Source organism: Mirounga angustirostris, unplaced genomic scaffold (genome assembly GCF_029215605.1).
Source record: "Mirounga angustirostris isolate CCGP_5_RB_7025 unplaced genomic scaffold, mMirAng1.0.hap1 SCAF_5, whole genome shotgun sequence".
In the NCBI taxonomy this organism is placed as follows: Eukaryota; Metazoa; Chordata; class Mammalia; order Carnivora; family Phocidae; genus Mirounga; species Mirounga angustirostris.
Window position 1 is genome coordinate 138,671,839 of NW_026991713.1, and position 19,353 is coordinate 138,691,191.

Genomic DNA, 19,353 nt, shown 5'->3' on the forward strand with positions numbered 1-19,353 from the left:
CTGATAATGCACTACTTTTTTGAAATCTTTGCTGTTTTCTGTGAGTGTGCCAACAGCCATGTAGCCTGATATATGATGAGAGAACCTTGAAGGGAGATAGAGTCCTTAAACTCTTGTGTTAAAGAATTTCTCCCCAAGGAGGCTAGCCGCCACGCTTGTGCTGTTTAGTTCCTCTTGAGTCGCTTCTCTCATTTCTCTAATCGGCCCCATATCCGTCCTGGAGCAGGGGCCGTTGGCACCTGAGGTCAGTTGTCTGGCCATTGAGGAGGGTTCCTTTGATCCTAGTTTGGGGGTGGGCACGTGAAGCTTTTTGCTTGCTTTAAAGCATACCGTGTCATTTTGAGCAGATGTGAAGATACAGTGCCTGTGAATTCTCAGCAAGTCGTGTTAAATTATTGGGTTAAGAACTGATTTTTTTTTTTTTCCATTTGAGAGAGAGAGAATGAGAGAGAGCAAGCACATGAGAGGGGGGAGGGTCAGAGGGAGAAGCAGACTCCCTGCCGAGCAGGGAGCCCGATGCGGGACTCGATCCCGGGACTCCAGGATCATGACCTGAGCTGAAGGCAGTCGCTTAACCAACTGAGCCACCCAGGCGCCCAGAACTGATTTATTTTTTAAACTCTTGAGCACAATTATGCAAATACCAGAGTTGTGTATGTAAAAGGAAATGATTTGTCACGAGTGATTTTAGCATGGTTAACAATCTTCAGAATCTGGTTCTGGTTGATCCATATTTAAACAGTCTGACTCTGGGAGCTGTTCTCAAACATATGTTGAGGATTCTCACGAAGTCCCAAGGGTATCTTTCTGCCCCAAAGTTTCCCCTCTGTTGCTTTTTTTTTTAAAACAGCAATTTTTGGTCCTACGTTGTCCCTAACATCCGTTTCCTGTCACAGCTTGTTCTCAGGTGTAGCCTCCGCACAGGTGTCAGTTGGCTTCCTCGGCGGGCTGCTGTGGGAAGATCACCCGAGTCGGCCCAGAAAAAGGTCTTAGCCCCCAGCCTGGCTCAGGAAATACTGGTCATTGGCAATGATCTAACACCATGTTCTTTTCAGCCTGGGAATATTTTCGGTATAAAATGGAATACAATGTCGAGAAACAACCCAGGCAACCACAAGGTGCGTACAGTGTTAGCCAATTCCAGGTCTGTTTATGGCTTGTTGACGTGTTTGTTTTTAATGAATCTAGGTAACTCCGTTTCCAAATACTGGATTTATAAATGGGTTTACGTCTCCAACCTTCAAACCTGCAGCATCTCCTCTGACTTCGCTCAGACAGTACCCTCCAAGAAGCAGGCAAGTTCCATGAGCAGTTGAAATGCTGCGGTTGTGTGGGGTTTGTGGTAACGGGTCACTGCCATGGTGTGTTCTCGAACAGCAAAGCAGGACAGATGGTGTTAAACCTGGCAATCCTCACCACACGCACGAGTCACTTCTACTAAGTGAAGAAGCTGCTTCTGATGATCTGTTGGGATTTGTTGGACCAGTGCAGATCAAACTGCTCGAGGCATAGAATGACATTCTGTGAGAGGAACCCCTGAAATGTGTGTCGGAGTGCCTACAGATTCTCTGCAGCTTGTATCTGCGTGTGTCTGCCTTTAATGTGGGCTCGCACTGCCGCTAAGCAGGACATTGATACTTCATAGATTTGCACTCTCAGACACAGTGTGCAATGTTTTTAATATTTTTCTAAATAGCACATTTTAGCTGAGACATTCATATATTAGTCTCATTTTAGGATGCCATGATCGCATTATAACTGAATGTATGCAAACCTTTTGTTTACAGGAATCCTAGTAAATCTCATCTACGCCACACCATTCCCAGTGCAGAGAGAGGAGCTGGGCTATTAGAAAGCCCTTCAATATTTAACTTCACTGCAGACCGGCTAATTAATGGTGTTCGAAGCCCACAAACACGGCAGACAGGTCAGCCTAGAACACGGATACAGAATCCTCCAACCTACACCAAGAGGGAGGTTGGGTCTGGTCGAGTGGAGCAGAGCAGTGCGGAGTCGCCTCCTGGCTTAGGGAGAGGGAGGTGAGTCCTTCAGAGCTGCTGTCAGACAGCTCCGACCTACCTGTCCTAATAAGTGATGAGTGTTTTCAAATTCCATCAGTTTAGGCATGTTTTATAATTGTTATTTTCAAATACATCACAGTCGAGGGCCCTAAGCTCTAAGCTCGTTAGGCCATCTTGGGCAAGACTGCTTATAGGTTTTCTGTAAAGGAATCAGTCAAGATTACTTCTTTGAACTCCTTTCCAGCTTACACAGTACCAGTGTATTCAGTTGAAATAACAAAGGGATAAGTAAATTAAAACAAATATTATGGAATAGAATTAGCTTGTGGGCTGTTAGGCCACGGAAGCCTGTCCGGGGCATGCCTGTCTGAGGCATATGGCCTCAGGGCCTGCTGGGCCTTGGCCGCTCTGTTGATGTTCCTTGCTTCAGTGCCGGGCATGGTGCTGGCCCCCAGAAATCTAGAGCCCTGTGCACGCAGCCAGAAGCTGGTATCGCTGGTTCTCGGGGCTTGGAAACCCTGCTGCCAGCCAGGGGGTAGCGGGAGTGGGCTGGCGAAGTCATGTCAGGGCTGAGGGAGGGTGTGAGAGCACACCAGCCTGCTTCTGGGTCTTTCCACGTCGATGATTAACCTGATGTATTTTCATTAGCCATGTTTAACAGTTCACCTGTTAGCGCATTGTCTGATTTTATATATCTCATCACTGCAACTGAATGGACATTCAGGTGTTTCTGTAACAAAAATTCTAAATGACCACTAGGAAAATTCTGTCAGTAAATGTTTTTCTTTTTTTTTAAATCTAGACATTACGTTTAATCTTTTACTATAAAATTTTTGTTTTGCTTATACTTCCTAAGGTTGGGATTTTGCAGTCAAAAGTCAGCTGTAACGGATTACAAAGTAAGAAAGACTGTGTGCACATACATGTGCTCAATGAAAAACCTTCCAAGTGGGAAAAAATTCACAGTCTTTTGCTTTCCTCTTGTCTAGGAAGAATTCCTTTGGCTACCGGAAGAAACGGGAGGAGAAGCTGACAGTGAGTACATTCAGCCCTTGATACTATTATAAGACTTTTAAACCTAATTTGTTAACTAAACAAATGTGAGATTTAACTACATGAATGAAGGTTAAGACGTGTGGAACTTTTCAGAAGAGGTTTTCTCTTAATGTGATGAGCATCAGGTGGTAACCGACGTGGCAGCCTGAAGAGGAGAAGCTAGAGGCGATTCTGTAGAAGTGCTGGTTGCTGACGAGTCTCTGGGAGTGTCGACACCTGGTGTCTCCATGTGCACGCGCTGTGCGGTGGGCATGGCCGAGAACCTAGTGTGCACACAGTGGTCTACACACACTTTGAGATGAGTTCTCTCTATGTGGGTAACTGTGTAGTACTAGTGAAATTAACTGAACAGTAGGAATTAATTCATTGGTATTTTTTATTCAGAATGTTTAACTTGTATCCCCTATGTAGAAAGCATTACTGCCGGGGCGCCTGGGTCACTCAGATGGTTAAGCGTCTGCCTTCGGCTCAGGTCATGATCTCCAGGTCCTGGGATCGAGCCCCATGTCGGGCTCCCAGCTCAGCAGAAGTCTCCTTCTCCCTCTCCCTCTGCCTTTCCCCCTGCTTGTGCTCTCTGTCTCTCTTAAAAAAAAAAAAAAAAGGTTGGAACAAACCCAAGAATAAGGAGTGGGCTCAGGTGAGTGCTAAGTACCTGAGGCATGGCCACATTTGCTGGGGTAACGTAAAAGTTCCTCCTATGGATAATGCTTCTGCCGAGCTCTGGTGTGGGGATGGATCCGGTATGTTTCCACACGAAGTATGCCCAGTTAGTAGCGTGTGTGGACATGTGGGAGGAAGGATGTAGACATTGACACTTGGAGGACTGGAAAGACCTTGAGTAAATTCTTGGTCCAGCCCCCTGAGCCAGTGGGTATGTGCTCTCCCATTACAAAAGATCTGTTTTCTCTGTCTTGAAAGTACGAATTATTAGTTACTAAAATACCCATAGTTCTACCTTGTTGGTCAGTTTAGTCTGGTTTTTGGCAAACCCTTTGGTAAGGTCATTTATATTGGTTGATTACAGTTGGAATTAATGAATTCCTGTAACATTTGGGCTAACAAGAGAGGTTGTCACTTAACTAGTTATCTTAAATGAATTATTCTCCTTGGTTACTTAAATTACCTGTAGAGGTGACATTTCTTCCCATTGCCATCTCTGTTACATTTTGTGTTCCTGACTCACGTGGTCTTACCTGTGGCCACTTGGAAGGCCAGGCACGTGATGCAGGTAAATTTCTTAAGGGGAGTGCATCTTTGGCTGCCTTGGGACATTCTGGTGACTTCTGGAACTTGGAGACGGATAATAGCGTGTGCTCACTTGGCCCAGCCCAAGCTCACTGGGACCAGGGCCAGTTCGTACCTCACCTCAAGCTATGCAAATCCTAAAAAATGTTAAACACTGCATTCAAGATCAGACCTCATATGTAGGCGCTGCCGTTCTGTAACTCCTGCATCTAGGCAGTTGCCTGCCTCTCTCATTCCTAAAAAAAGATTTAGTAAATTTTTGTGAAGTTTGAATGCCTGGAAATATGGTCTTCTGAAAACCTGGGTTCATCTCAGAAAAATGCGGATGTTTAAAGCCCCTGAGAACGACTTTGAGACGATAGGTCTGTGCATAACTTAGAGCCTTGCTGAGTTACCGAAGCATGGAGGGGCTGAGTGGAGTAAATGGGAGCTTACTTCTGAGGGCACGTCACTCCCGAAACTGAGCTGAACTTCAGGTACCTGCACCATGATAAAGATGAGAAACAGGCAGGGGTGCCAGAAAGACACAGCGGGATTGATATTTTTAACTTCCTATTGAGTTTTATTTATTTTTAAAAGTTTTCAATTCCAGTTAGTCAACACAGTGTAACATTAGTGTACAGTGTAGTGATTTCAGCGCTTCCGTATGTCACCAGTGCTCATCACAGCAAGTGCGCTCCTTCATACTGATCACCTGTTCACCCGCCCCCCAGCCCCCTCCCCTCTGGTGACCAGCAGTGTGTTCTCTAGAGTGAAGAGTCTATTTCTTGGTTTCTCTCTCTCTCTCTCTTTTCCCCTTGCCCATCTGTTTTGTTTCTTCAGTTCTACATATGAGTGAAATCGTATGGTATTTGTCTTTCTCTGACTTATTTCACTTAGCGTAATACTCTCTAGCTCCATCCATGTCATTACAAATGGCAAGATTTCATTCTTTTTTTTTTTTTTTTTTTTTTTTTAAGATTTTTTATTTATTTATTTGAGGCAGAGAGAATGAGAGACAGCATGAGAGGGAGGAGGGTCAGAGGGAGAAGCAGACTCCCTGCTGAGCAGGGAGCCCGATGCGGGACTCGATCCTGGGACTCCAGGATCATGACCTGAGCCGAAGGCAGTCGCTTAACCAACTGAGCCACCCAGGCGCCCAAGATTTCATTCTTTTTGATGGCTGAGTAAAATATTCCATTGTACATATATACCGTATCTTCTTTATCTGTTTATCAGTTGATGGACAGTTGGGCTGCTTTCATAGTTTGGCTATTGTAAATAAACATTGGGGTGCATGTATCCCTTTGAATTAGTGTTCTTGTATGCTTTGGGTAAATACCCAGTAGTTTGATTGCTGGATCACAGGGTACTTCTATTTTTAACTTCTTGAGGAACCTCCATACTGTTTTCCAGAGTGGCTGCACCAGTTTGCATTCCCACCAACAGTGCATGAGGGTTCCCCTTTCTCCAGATCCTCTCTCCTTTGTTGTTTCCTGTCTTGTTAATTTTAGTCATTCTGACAGGTGTGACGTTTTATCTCATTGTGGTTTTAATTTGCATTTCCTTGATGATGGGTGATGTTGAGCATCTTTTCATGTGTCTGTTTGCTCTCCAGATATCTTTGGAGAAATGTCTGTTCACATTTTCTGCCTATTTTTTAATAGGACTATTCATTTGTGGGGTGTTGAGTTTTATAAGTTCTTTATATATTTTGAATACTAACCCTTTATTAGATACATCATTTGCATATATCTTCTCCCGTTCCAAAAGTTGCCTTTTAGTTTTGTTGATTGTTTCCTTTGCTGTGCAGAACCTTTTTGTCTTGATGAAGTCCCAGTAGTTCATTTTTGCTCTTGTTTCCCTTGCTTCTGAAGACATACCAAGAAAGAAGTTGCTACTGCCACTGTCAGAGAAATTACTGCCTGTGTTCTCTTTAGGATTTTTATGGTTTCAGGTGTCACATTTAGGTCTCTGATCCATTTTGAATTTATTTTTGTATATGGTGTAAGAAAGTGGTCTAGTTTCATTCTTATGCATGTGGCTGTCCAGTTTTCCCAACACCATTTGTTGAAGAGACTATCTTTTTTCCATTGGATATTCTTTTCCTGCTTTGTCGAAGATGAGTTGACCATAGAGTTGAAGGTCCATTTCTGGGTTCTCTACTCTGTTCCACTGATCTATGTGTCTGTTTCTGTGCCAGTACCATACTATTTTGATTACAGCTTCGTAATGGAGCTTGAAGTCTGGAATTGTTATGCTTCCAGCTTTTTTTTCTTTCTCAAGACTGCTCTGCCTATTCAGGGTCTTTTGTGGTTCCATACAAATTTTAGGATTGTTTGTTCTAGCTCTGTGAAAAATTCTGTGGGTATTTTGATAGGGATTGCATTAAATGTGTATATTGCTTTGGGTCGTATAGACATTTTCACAATCATGAACATGGAATGCCTTTTCATTTCTTTGTGTCATCTTCAGTTTCTTTCATCAGTGTTTTATAGTTTTCAGAGTGTACAGGTCTTTCACCTGTTTGGTCAGGCTTATTCCTAGGGATCTTAAATGTTTTTGGTGCAGTTATAAATGGGATTGATTCCTTAATTTCTCTTTCTGCCGCTTCATTATTGGTGTATAGATATGCAACAGATTTTTCTATACATTGATTTGTAACCTGTGACTTTACTGAATTCGTCTATCAGTTCTAGCAGTTTTTTGGTAGAATCTTTCCAGTTTTCCATATAGGCTATCATGTCGTCTGCAAATAGTGGAAGTGTTGACTTTTTCCTTGCCGATTTGGATGACATTTATTTCTTTCTGTTGTCTCATTGCTGAGGCCAGGACTTCCAGTGCTATGTTAAGTAACAGTGGTGAGAGCAGACATCCCTGTCGTGTTCCTGACCATACAGGAAAAGCTCTCATTTTTTCCCCATTGAAGATGCTGTGGGTTTTTCATAGATGGCCTTTATTATATATTGAGGTATGTTCCCTCTATACCTGCTTTGTTGAGGGTTTTTATCATGAATGGGTATTGTGCTTTGTCTGCATCTACTGAAATGGTCATACGGTTTTTATCCTTTCTTTTATTAATGTGGTAAATCATACGTTGATTGATTTGTGAATATTGAACCACACTTGCAGTCCAGGAATAAATCCCACTTGATTGTAGTGAATGATTTTTTTTTTAATGTATTACTGGATTTGGTTTGCTAGTATTTTATTGAGAATTTTTGCATCCGTGTTCATCAGGGCTATTGGCCTGAAGTTCTCTTTTTTAAGTGGAGTCTTTATCTGATTTTGGAATTAGGATAATGCTGGTAGAATTCCCCTGGGAAGCCATTAGGCCCTGGACTTTTGTTTGTTGGGAGTTTTTGATTACTGATTCAATTTCTTTGCTGGTTATCGGTCTGTTCAAATTTTCTATTTCTCTCTATTTCAGTTTCGGTGGATTATATGTTTCTAGGAATTTATCTATTTCTTCCAGGTTGTCCATTTTTTTGGCATATAGTTTTTTATGATATCCTCTTATTGTTTGTATTTCTGTGGTGTTATTTCTCCTCTCTCATTTGTGATTTGATTTATTTAGGGTCCTTTCTCTTTTCTTTTTGATAGGTCTGGCTAGGGGTTTATCAATTTTATTAGTTTTTTCAAAGAACCAGCTCCTGGTTTCATTGATCTCTTGTTTTCTTTAGTTTCTATATCACTTATTTCTGCTCTGTCTTAATTATTTCCTTCCTTCTGCTGGCTTTAGGCTTTGTTTTTCTTTTTCTAGCTCTTTTAGGTATAAGGTTAGGTTGTTTATTTGAGATTTTTCTTGCTTCTTGAGGTAGGCCTGTATTGCTCTATACTTCGTTCTTAAAACAGCTTGTGCTGCATCCCAGAGGTTTTGGAGTATTGTGTTTTCATCTTCATTTGTTTCAATGTGTTTATTTCTTATTTGATTTCCTGATTGACCCATTCATTCATTGTTTAGTAACATGTTGTTTAACCTCCATGTATTTGTGGTCTTTCCAGATTTTTTCTTGTGGTTGACTTTAAATTTCATAGCCTTGTGGTCTGAAAATATGCATGGTATGATTTCAGTCTTTTTGTACTTGTTGAGGCCTGCTTTGTGACCTAATATGTGATCTATTCTGGAGAATATCCCATGTGTACTTGAAAAGAATGTGTATTCTGCTGTGTTAGAAATGTTCTGAATATATCTGTTAAGTCCTTCTGCTCCATTGTATCATTCAAAGCCATTGTTTCCTTGTTGATTTGCTGATTAGATGATCTTTCCATTGCTGTGAGTGGGGTGTGAAAGTCCCCTACTATTATTATGTGTTATCACCAGTATGTTTATGTTTGTTATTAATTGGTTTATATATTTGGGTGCTCCCATGTTGGGTGCATAAATACAATTTTTAGATCTTGTTGGATTGTCCCTTTTACTATGATATAGTGCCCTTCTTGATCTCTTGTTAGAGTCTTTGGTTTAAAATCTAGATTGTCTGTTATAAGGATTGCTACTCTGGCTTTCTTTGATATCCATTTGCTTGATAAATGGTTCTCCACCCCCTCACTTTCAATCTGGAGGTGTCTTTGGGTCTAAAATGAGTCTCTCATAGGCAGCACATATATGGATCTTGCTTTTTTTAAATCTGTTTTTATGCCCCTTGTCTTCTGATTGGAGCATTTAATCCATTTACGTTGAGACTGATTGTTGATAGATACATATTTAGTGCCATTTTATTACTTGTTTTGTTGTTTCTGGAGATTTTCTCTGATCCTTTCCTTGTCTTTGTCATTTTTGGTCCATCTCTTTTCCCCTCAAAGAGTCCCCTTAATATTTCTTGCAGGGCTGGTATAGTGGTCATGAACTTCTTTAGGTTTTGTTGGTCTGGGAAACCCTTTGTCTCTCCTATCCTGAATGATAGATAGCCTTGCTGGATATAGTGTTCTTAGATGCAGATTTTTCCCATGCAGCACATTGAATATGTCATTCCACTCTCTTCTGCCTTGCCAGGTTTCTGTTGAGAAATCTCCAGCTAAAATCTTATGGGTCTTCCTTTGTAAGTTAATGACTTCTTTTGTCTTGGTGCTTTTAAGACTTTTCTTTATCACTGTATTTTGCAGATTTAATTACAGTATGTCTTGGTGTTGTCCTGCTTTTGTTGATTTTGATGGGAGTTCTTTTTGCCTCCTGGATCCCAGATTAGGGAAGTTTTCGGTTGTCACTTCCTCAAATAAACTTTCTGCCCCCTTTTCTCTCTTCTTCTGTGACTTGTGTGATAAGAATGTTGTTACATTTGATAGAGTCACTGAGTTCCCTGAGTCTGTTCTTGTTCCATAATTCTTTCTTTTGTTCAGCTTCATTACTTTCCATTAGTTCATCTTCTAGGTCACTAATTTGTTTCTCTGTTTCTTCCAGCCTGAGGTTCATTGCATCAAGCCTGTTTCCAATTTTGTTTATTGTGCTCATCATCTCTGATCGATTGTTTTTGTTTTTGCTCTTTTATCTCTGTGGTAAGGGTCTCTCTGATGTCTTCTTTTCTCAAGCTCAGTGAGTATCCTTATCATTTTAAGTTCTCTATCAAGCATATTATATCTGTTTCGCTTAGATCTCTGGCTGTGGTCTTACCTTGTTCTGTGGTTTGGGATGAATTCCTCCAAGAGACAAGTGGGATTTTTGTCAGCGTGGTCCCTTTTCACTCTTTAACCTGCTGTCTCTTGAGTTCTAACAGATTTTCTCCAGATTCTACCTCTGTAGGGAATCATCTTCCTGTTGGTATAAGTTGCTGGGCAATGTTGGTCCTTTGCAGCTACGTGAGCCCCATGAAAGCATTGTTTCCAGTCAGAGTAGCCTACCTTCCACCCAGATAACTATCCCCTTTCTGTTCCTTATCTTCTCCAAGGAACTGGATATTCACAATATGACTCTAGCTTGTTAAAGCAAGTTGCTCTGTTAATTTTTTAATCAAAATACATCATTGCCTTTCTTCTGGGATCTTGGGTTTATAAATTACTCTTGGATATTATTATGAAGAAAACAAACTCAAGGAACCTGATAAAAATCTGTCAAGAAATAACCATGTTTTTACATAGTGATTTTAAAATATAAAGTGGATAAATTAGGTTTCAGATAACTGAAGTCCCTTCCCCCTTCTTAAACTATTTTTTAATGGAAATCTTTGTAAAATTTCTTACATAAGTTTCAGGGAGTTCAGAGTGACATTTTTTTATTTCACTATCTCCTTTATAAGTTGGATGGCAGGCTCTCTGTTAATAACACAATTCTTGTCTGGAGAGGAGTACGGTCAGCGGCTATACTCAGGCTGTTGTGATGTTCGACCGGTGGGGTTGAGTTTGCCTCCCTCGCTTGTCCATCCGATGCCTCTGTGCTGTGCTCAGCCGCATGCCTGTGTACCCCTTGGTTTGTGTTGGCCGACTGTGGACTGGGAACCGGACGGTCTTGGCGTCCCAGAGAGGTAGCTCCGTACAGCTGGTGGCAGCCTCAAGAGGGTTCGGCTTTATAACTGTGCTCCTGATGGTTACAGTTGCCTAATAAATGACCTTTGCTTAAATGACGAAGTGTTGCGGTCATTGGGAGACCTCTCTGTATTCAGACAGAGACGGAGAGCAGAAGCTGGAAAGGATTGTTTGCCTTACTCTTCTGCTCTGTGTCTTCGTATCGGACGGTCTATGCTTCTGCAACATGACAGTGTTGTTCTCTTTCAGAGGAGTCAAACTCAGTCTCCAACACCACCAAAGCCCCCGTCCCCGAGCTTCGAATTAGGACTGTCCAACTTCCCTCCGTTGCCTGGGGCAGCAGGCCACCTGAAGACAGAGGACCTCTTTGAAAACAGGCTGTCTAGCTTGTTAATAGGGTCCTCAAAAGAAAGGGTAAGACGCATACCGTGAATGTTTGCCTAGTGCCAAGTTTGCACCAGGCTCTCTGCCACACTCTTCATACAGGCAGTCTTCTTATGTGGAAGAGTTTCAGAGAGGGTGAGTGATGCAGAGGCCACGTGGATTTGGAGTGGTAGGGTCAGACTTGAACCTGGGACTAGACCTTCTCTGTTAATTCCCTTACTGTCTGCCAAGGTCAGGGGTGGAGACTGGCATCGTGTGCCATACAGATGCTCTCTGTCACCCCGAGGCTCAGATGGCACTTTTATTGTTGTTATTCAGGACCTGCCTTTATTTTACAAGTCTGCAAAATAAAACAGAAATCTGAGTTACAACAGAAGTGATGAGAATTTTTAGTGATCTATGCCACAACAAGGAGCCCGGAAACACCTAATGTAATACAGGGCTCAGGGAGGGATTTACAAAGCCCCACGTCCAGTCCTCGTCCTGCTGCTGCATGCTCCCTGCTCCTGTTGTTAACCTTTGCGCTGGGGTAGACTGCAGGACCGTACCTTACAGTAGCAATCACATACTACGTACATTTGGCAAGTCTTGTGCATTATTTTAAGTCTTAAACTTTCAGACAGTAGTCTCTGGGCTACAGCTGCCTCTCTCCAGTGATGTTAGAGTCAGTGCGGTTGAGGGGCCTTGACTTCCAGTGACCCCCTGGCCTTACTCCCCTTGGTGTCAGGCACAGGGGGCGAACAGGCTAGCCTCCACCCCGCTCCAAAAGCAGCAACTACTATTTTTTACATTTCGAGTCTCCATGGATGCCTACTTAACAAGTCTGAGCTGGATTCCACAGCCCGGGGAGTCACAGCTTCTCAGTGGGGCCCCTGCAACAGCTTTTTCTATTGCCTTGGCGCTTGAGTGTGGGAGCTGCTGGCGGGGGGGTGCTTGGCAGCTCGTCCCCAGAAGGGAGCTGGGTCACGCTGGCTGCTGTCTGCACTCCGGCACAGCAAGACAAGACCATACCCTGGAGTAAATGAACCTTTACAGAAAGGAGGCATTTTCCACTCGCACCTTCCCACCAGCCTGGCTTCCTTCAGCTGAGCATGGATTTGTGAAGAGTCTGGTTCTGTGGCAGGGCCACAGCGCCAGGGGCAGAGGGCATAGACGGTGCTGTCTCGCCCGCTTTGCTCCCTCTGGATGTTCTCAGTTCAGTCTGCAGCTGAACCTTTGACCTGCTCTGAAAGTAGAATTGTAAGAAAGCGTTCTTTGTGCCCATGCTGACTTCCAGTGACGTGCTCGTCACCCGGCACGAGGAAGACTGCCCTGGTGAACTGCTGCTGTGTGGGGGGCGCTGTTTGGAGTAAGAGCAGCTGGTGGTACTCACGTCTTTGTCCCATGACCGAGGACAGATTTAATGTCCATGTTCCAAGCTTCCATCTCCTCGGCTGTTAAACTGGGAATAATTACACCTGCTTCCAGGGCTGGGAACTGCCAACACCTGCCACCCACCTTGAAGCACCCACATTTATGTCTGTGTGGAAGTGTCGATCTTTTTGATTTTAGTTACAAGAAGGAGCCACACGGAATTAGACTGGGAACTCCACATTTAACAGAAATTTGAGGGTTCATCATATGCCAGGCTGTGTTAGGCATTGGGGTGTCAGGAATAAGATGCCTTTGATATTTATTCTGTGGAGAAAACAAGCTTGTAGACAGCGAAAGTGGAGGCCCAGAGGGGGGCCTGAGTCACACAAGGGGCGAGGTGTTTGCGGGCAGTGGGGGAGCGTCCTGGAGGACAGGCAGGGCTCTGTTTCCTCTCACTGCTAGTTGCTTCCCTTGGTAGAGGCCATGCTTCCAGCCCCAGCAGAGTGACCCCGGTGCCCCCAGGAGGAAGGCGGGAAGCCTCTTTGTCGTTCAGACTGGGACCTTTGTTGGTGTGTCTGAGGTCATTAGGACAGAAATCTGAGGGCTGTGTCTCTCCCCGCATTGAACTGTCCTTCCCCTGGTTTTCAGAGCCTAAACACGGATGCAAGCACGAACACGCTCCCCGCGGTGAGCCCCAGAGAGCCCTTGGTGCCAGCTCCCAGTGCTGTGTCCACAGCCTTTGGGCGCTCTCCCTCCCCGGCCTGTCTGCCCGAGTAAGTACCGCCTTCTGCCGAACCTCCGTGTTGTCGGACTGCCCTTGCCTGTCGTGAGTGGGAGATTCAGACCTTGGGTGGCATTTTTACAGGGATCCCAAGGTGGTGGAGAAGCAGAGAGAAGCCTCGAGTGTGGACAGACTTCCTTCTGCCCTAACTACAACGGCGAGTAAATCAGTGCAGGTGAACGGCGCTGCCACGGTACGTGTCCTGGCCACCCTTCCCGCCCCAGGGAGGAGGGGCGTGGTTTCTTTTCTGTGTCAGCTTATTTTCAGTGAAGTCTGGTTTGCTGGGTTTTTTACGTGTGTAGGTGCTGTGCTTCCCTCACCGAGTACCTTGAGTATTGGCTGCTGACTTCCCACTGAGTGTCCTGGTTATTTCTCATTGCCGCCACCCTGGGGGCTTCTTATTTCACTGTTGGTTGAGCCAGGTTGTCTTTTGAAGTCTCAAGACTACAGCCCCGTGTTCTGCATGGAGTCCGATCACTTGTCCCAATGGACGTCGGGAAGAAGCCACGCCACCCCTCCCCACCTGCTCCCACCTGGGCGGCTCCGTCCTGGCTGCAGGCCCCCCTCCACCTCCTCTGCCTGCCTCCTTCCCCCTTGGTGCAGCCAACCTGGTTTATTCTGATTCAGTGAACTTTTGTCGTTTAGATTTGGGAATTAAATCCTATCTATAAGGTTGCATCTTTAAAGGAAACGTTTTTTTATAGATTACAGTTACTTTTAAGTTAGTAATGGCTTATGGAGGTGAAATAGTTTTAAGTTCTCTTCTGTTATTTAGCCTTCAAGCTTCCACTTACCTGAAAAATTAACTTTTTAAAAAAAGTTTTTAACTCTGTCTTCACCTTTCCTGAATCTACACCACCAGCCTCTGGTGGTTTGAAATGGGCACAAACATTATTTGAAGCTCCTTGGTAAGTGATGGACTGCATGGTTCGGGTGTTCCAGGAAGCCCATGCTGTGTGACGTGAGGGTGTTTGCAAGGACGTGTGGGCGGAGGAGGTAGATGCTGCTTCTGGCTCTTTGCAGGGGCACCTTTTCTCACACCTTTTTTTTAGGGCTTCCATGTGACTCTAGAGTGCAGAGGCTGGCACTGCATATCTCAGGACCTTTTCTGGTTTTATCCATTTTTATAAGATGTTCCTAGAGTGTCTTGGAGGGAGCCTTGTGCTGCAGGGGAAACTAAACTTGTTGAAATTTATGAACTTTTACAAGTGACAGCACTTTTGAGTGTGGAATTGAGCACCCACTGAAAACATTGTTCACTTTTACCTGAAGTGAACTCATTTTCACACATTTGGAGATGTCCTTTTGTGCACGTAATCCCAGCATTGTGTCTGTTTCCCAGGAATTGCGAAAACCCAGCTATGCGGAGATTTGTCAGAGGACGAGTAGAGAGCCTCCGTCTTCCCCGTTGCAGCCCCCAAAAGAACAAAAGCCCAACGCCGTTGGTTGTGGGAAGGAAGAAAAGAAGCTCACCGAGAGAGAGCCCCCTGCCCCCAAGTCGAACCCGGGACCACCCAAAGACCAGAGGAGGCCGCCAGGCCGCCGACCCTCACCCCCGGCCACCGGGAAGCGTCCACACAGAGAACAGAGCACCCCTCCCAAGTCCCCTCAGTGAGCGCCGAGGTCTGGGAGGGCTGTGAGGAGCTGGGGTCGCCACAACTAAGCACTGTCCCACTCGGGGCCAAGAATGAGCCGCTGGTTAGGGGCTTGCAGCGTAGACAAGGCCGGTGAGGTGCCTGCAAGTGGTTTTTCTTCCATGAGTCGGATTTTCCCCCCTCTTGAAAAAAAATCTATTTTTCAGGATTTAATTAATATAAACCTTATTTTAGGTTGGTGCTTAACTGGAGGTGATGCATAAGTCTGATTTTTTTCAGGATAGAAAATGCATTTATCCTAACAAATTGATATTTTTATTAAGCCTCCATGTGGCTATGAATGCAAGCTATATATAGTGAGTTTTTCTAAATTAAGCGGAACTATGCTACTTCATTTTTTAAAATAACTGGTTAGCAAGTGCATTCCTTTGAGATGTCCAGACCGATGGGTGGGCTGAAGACCGCTGGGATCGAGGTTGGAGGCGACTCGGTCAGTGTGGCCTGGAGAAGAGAGGGGTCAGGTCACACCCTCACTGGCTTGGGAGTTGTACTTCATTCAGAATCTTAGCAAGTGACGCTAGTGGTTTTGTTCTTGTTTTTGTTTTTTAAAAAAATACAGCCCGTTTTTGACCTACTGGGCGAGATGCACCCCAGAGCCCTGAAACCTTGAGTTTTGATGTGCTGCAAGCAAGTAACCAGCCTCTCACTCCTGTCTCAAGTGGTTGTTGTGTAAGACAGAGTCAAAGCACATTGTGAATAGAACTTAAATGAAAACATAAACCTGGTTGCCCACTCACGTGTCCCCACAAAAATGTACCCTGATGTTGTCTTGCTCCCGAGAGCTGGCGGGAGGGCGTGGGAGCCCCTGTGGCCCCCGTGGCTCCCCCGCGTTAGCCGCTGCGTGGGCGCCTTCCCGTGGCTCCGCATCGGCCCGCAGTGGAAGCATTGCTTAAGTCGTGAGGGAGTGGAGTCTGCGGGGGGCTCGGTGGTGAGGCTGACAGTCCCTCCCAGACGAGGGTCTCACTGATCCCCTCCGGAAGTGCTGCACTCCGAAGAACGCGCATGCACTAACGCTAGCGGTCCATAATAAAGTCAAATATAAATTATTTTGTTTTAAAATGCCTAAATTTTTTCTTGAAGTATTCTAAGCAGCAGACATTAAAACATTTCCTGCTAAATGTAACCATACAGTTTATTCCACAAAAGGTTATTTAACAAGACTGAGGGTTCTTTTTAAAAACATTATTTCCATCCAATATTTAAAGACTTGAATTTTATTTAAACTTGAAAATGACTTTGCCTTAACTTTTGTATAAGACAGCTTAGAGTTGGTGGAGACTGGCCCCTGGGTTGGCACGAGGGGTACGGAGCTGCTCAGTCTGGTGGGGCTGCCGCCGCAGGTGTCCCCAAGCGAGCGTTCTGTAACACAGGACCTGGCAGTGGTGTCTGCAATACACCCTGAAGATCTTCAACAGTTGACCTTCTTCAGATTGTTCAGAAATCCTGTAAATGCAAATAGTCGATACTGTATTAAATATGTGCACTTGGGAGTGTGTGCTTTGCTTGTACAGTTGTAAATAATCAGAACATATTAAAAAGGTACCCTAAAGAGAAAAATCTGATAAAAATTATTGATATATTATAAATGTTGCTATTGAGCTGGATGTAGATAAACTAAATGTTGTGGTTTGAATATTATTTTAATTTGTTGAGGTGTTTTTCTTTTTCTCTGATGCTGGTGTGTTGGGCTGATTCTGCCTCTTTGCTGCTGCAGAAGGGAAATGGAAAGTCCTAGCAAAGCCTTCCGACGTTTTCATGCTCTTCTCACAAGTCTGTAAATATGTACTAATCGTAGCTAATGTGAAAGCATAATGTAGGAAGCAGAAACTGGCAGGAGCTTCAGGAGAAAGCAAAAGATAATCTACTTAGAATCCTAACTGCCAGAGGAGAGCCGGCCCTGGTGCGCTTGACCGTCTCCTTCAGAGAAGCCGCCAGGACTCACTATCCATGAGTACACAGTGCTAGTGTAAAAGGAACAGGGGGATTTCTTTTTTTGTAGGTGAGGGATTGCGGACTTAAAAAATCAGGAATTAGTTGACCTCTGACGCCCCATCTCATGAGTACTGTAAGAAGAGCTGGAAAGGCAAGCCCCAGGAAGTGCTTACTGTGGCAATCTTTGCTGGAGGAGGGAGCGGACGCGGTCAGCCTTGGTCACCCGCGCACCCCCCTCCCCCCGGGCCGCAAACTCTGTGTGGAGCTGACACACTGGTTTTCAGGAATGACAGATCCTTGCCCTGGTGGCAGGCTGTGTGCTAGAGCTAGCCGTAGCCGTCCACGGCCGGCAGGACGAAGGGGGTCACTCGTGACAGCAACGGGGCACAGCCGGGAGCGGGGGCGGCTGGTGCGGAGAGGGGCGTGGCCTGGCGGTCCTGCAGCCTCCGTGCCCGCTCGCCGCACTGCGGCCCCTGTCCCTGCAGCCCACATCAGTTGCAGCCAGAGTTGCAACCTCGCTCTGGTGGGATTTTTATAGCACCCTTTTTAATTAAGCAACGATGATACGCCAAATAGCTATATAATATCCCAAACCCCACCTTTCTGAGATCACTGTGAGATTTTCCCCTCACAGAAGAGAAGGGAGCCTGGGACGTGGCACGGAGACGGTGACTCTGGCACGAGCAGCCACAGCTGGTGGGGGCTTTTGTCCAGTTTTAGAAACGGAAGTCTTTCCTTCCCCCAGCAGTAGCTCAGGTGTAGAATCAGAGATACAGCAATCACAAATGACATTTTAACTTGTAAAATTGTGTGAGGATACTTATAATTTGGAAATAGCGGGATGAGAATCTGGCCCCATTTCACCAGACATGAATTTCCAGTAGAGTAGTTGTTTTTTAAGAGTTGGTGTCCTAATGTTCCTGGCCCGGCCCGCCTGTCCCAGCATCACTGATTGTCACTGGCGGTGGCAGAAGGCGCTTCCGGCGGCTCTGTTAGCCAGGATCATGCAGTTTACATTTCAAAGCCAGTTCAGTTTGTTACAGGGGCAGCGGGTGAGGAAGGCGCGTGTCTGTGCCTGCCACCAGCGAGCTGCGTTTGGGGGCTCGTGTGCTTTGTGGCCTGTCACCCTGGGTGCCGCAGACAATCCAAGTCAGAAGCAGAGCCAGCAGCCGCCAGTCCGCCGAGCGGGACGTGCTACAGAAGCTTTCTTGAGGGCCTTTGTTTTTGTTCTACTTCTTTTCATTAAGACTGGAATCAAGCTTATGTGTAAACTATTGATAATTTAAGTTTCCTTTTGTGTCATTCAGTGTAAAACTGTCTAATTTGAAAAAAATGTAGGTTATGAAAAATAAAGATTTAGGCACTGTTGCAATTTTTCTTTTGATTTTTTTTTAATTAATTCCTTCAAGAATACATCTTTTTAAAAAATAATTCTTGTCTCTTCCCATCAGTGTACATGAGAATGGAATGTGGTTGCCTCCAACTGGTGTTTGGATTATCGAGGCTCTGAGCGTCTGCAGCGTGAGGGGCCCCCAGTTGGCATAGTGGTCTCAGGCATTCGGGGGAGCAGTGCATTGAATCCAGGATTTACCACAGAGCTAAATTCCCCGATGTCGGGATCTTCCATTGCTTGTGTTAAATGGCCTGTCTCTTGTGTGATGTTCCCATAGAGTCACTTGATGATGGGTCCTTGTGGTTTTCAGATCAGACGTGAGCCTCAGAAACAAAGTAATTGACTCACCCCTAAATACTGGTGATGCCAGCGCCACTCAAGGCTGCAGGTGGATGAACCGCTTAGTAGATTATTGATTTGGGGCACGGATGGTCTGCTTTGATGTCAATTGACTGATGTTCCTCGTCTGTGAACTGCCTGTTCATTTCCTTTCCCCTTTTTTTCTACGGGGTTATCTTTTTCATACTGATGTGGTGTTCCTGATCTGTTTGGGCTACTAACTCTTTGTCTGTTATGTATGTTACAAATACTTCCCTTCAATCCCTACCAGTGTCTTAACTTTTTTAGAGTATGTTTTATCCTACAGTTTTTGATGATCATGTAGTAAAATTTATCCTTCTTCTCCTTTGTGGTTCTAGTGTCTTGGTCTTGTTTCTGAAGTATTTCCCTACTCTGTAGGCGTAAAAATAATCTGTGTGTGTGCGTGCGCGTATGTGCGTGCGCCTGCGTGCGTGTGTGCGTGCAGTCCATCTGGAATTGTTGGCCTGGATGTGCGTGTGTGGTCTGGGTCACGGCCTAATTCTACTCTCGCCATACGGAGGGTCTCTGGTTTGTTATTTCTCCATGGTGGGTGATGCCACACTTGTTACTTGCGGAGTCCCCACAGATGCATGCATGTTGTCTAGGTGCTCCCTTCATTACTGTCTGTAGTTCTGTTTCTTTGCTGACCTCGTAGGCTTTCATCCAGCCATCATTCTGCGTTGCTAGGAACTTCTTAAATGGAACTCCTCACAGTTGTAATTCAGTGTGCTCTAT

At 44.9% G+C, this 19,353-nt stretch overlaps 1 protein-coding gene across 13 annotated transcripts in view; it reads left to right on the forward strand.

The window, feature by feature from the left end:
- The window catches only part of LARP4B (La ribonucleoprotein 4B), an 88,028-nt gene extending 69,795 nt beyond the window's left edge, over positions 1-18,233 (forward strand). For 7 of the 13 annotated variants that reach the window (XM_064592162.1, XM_064592163.1, XM_064592164.1 and 4 more), the window contains 8 exons: positions 897-1,118; positions 1,189-1,295; positions 1,788-2,039; positions 3,011-3,056; positions 11,010-11,174; positions 13,146-13,270; positions 13,363-13,471; positions 14,621-18,233. In XM_064592162.1, coding sequence (XP_064448232.1) covers positions 897-1,118; positions 1,189-1,295; positions 1,788-2,039; positions 3,011-3,056; positions 11,010-11,174; positions 13,146-13,270; positions 13,363-13,471; positions 14,621-14,893 — 1,299 coding nt within the window. In that variant the 3' untranslated portion in view covers positions 14,894-18,233. The remainder of the gene's footprint in view (positions 1-896; positions 1,119-1,188; positions 1,296-1,787; positions 2,040-3,010; positions 3,057-11,009; positions 11,175-13,145; positions 13,271-13,362; positions 13,472-14,620) is intronic. The other 6 variants (XM_064592156.1, XM_064592157.1, XM_064592159.1 and 3 more) reach the window with 2 other exon arrangements.
- The last annotated feature ends 1,120 nt before the right edge of the window (positions 18,234-19,353 follow it).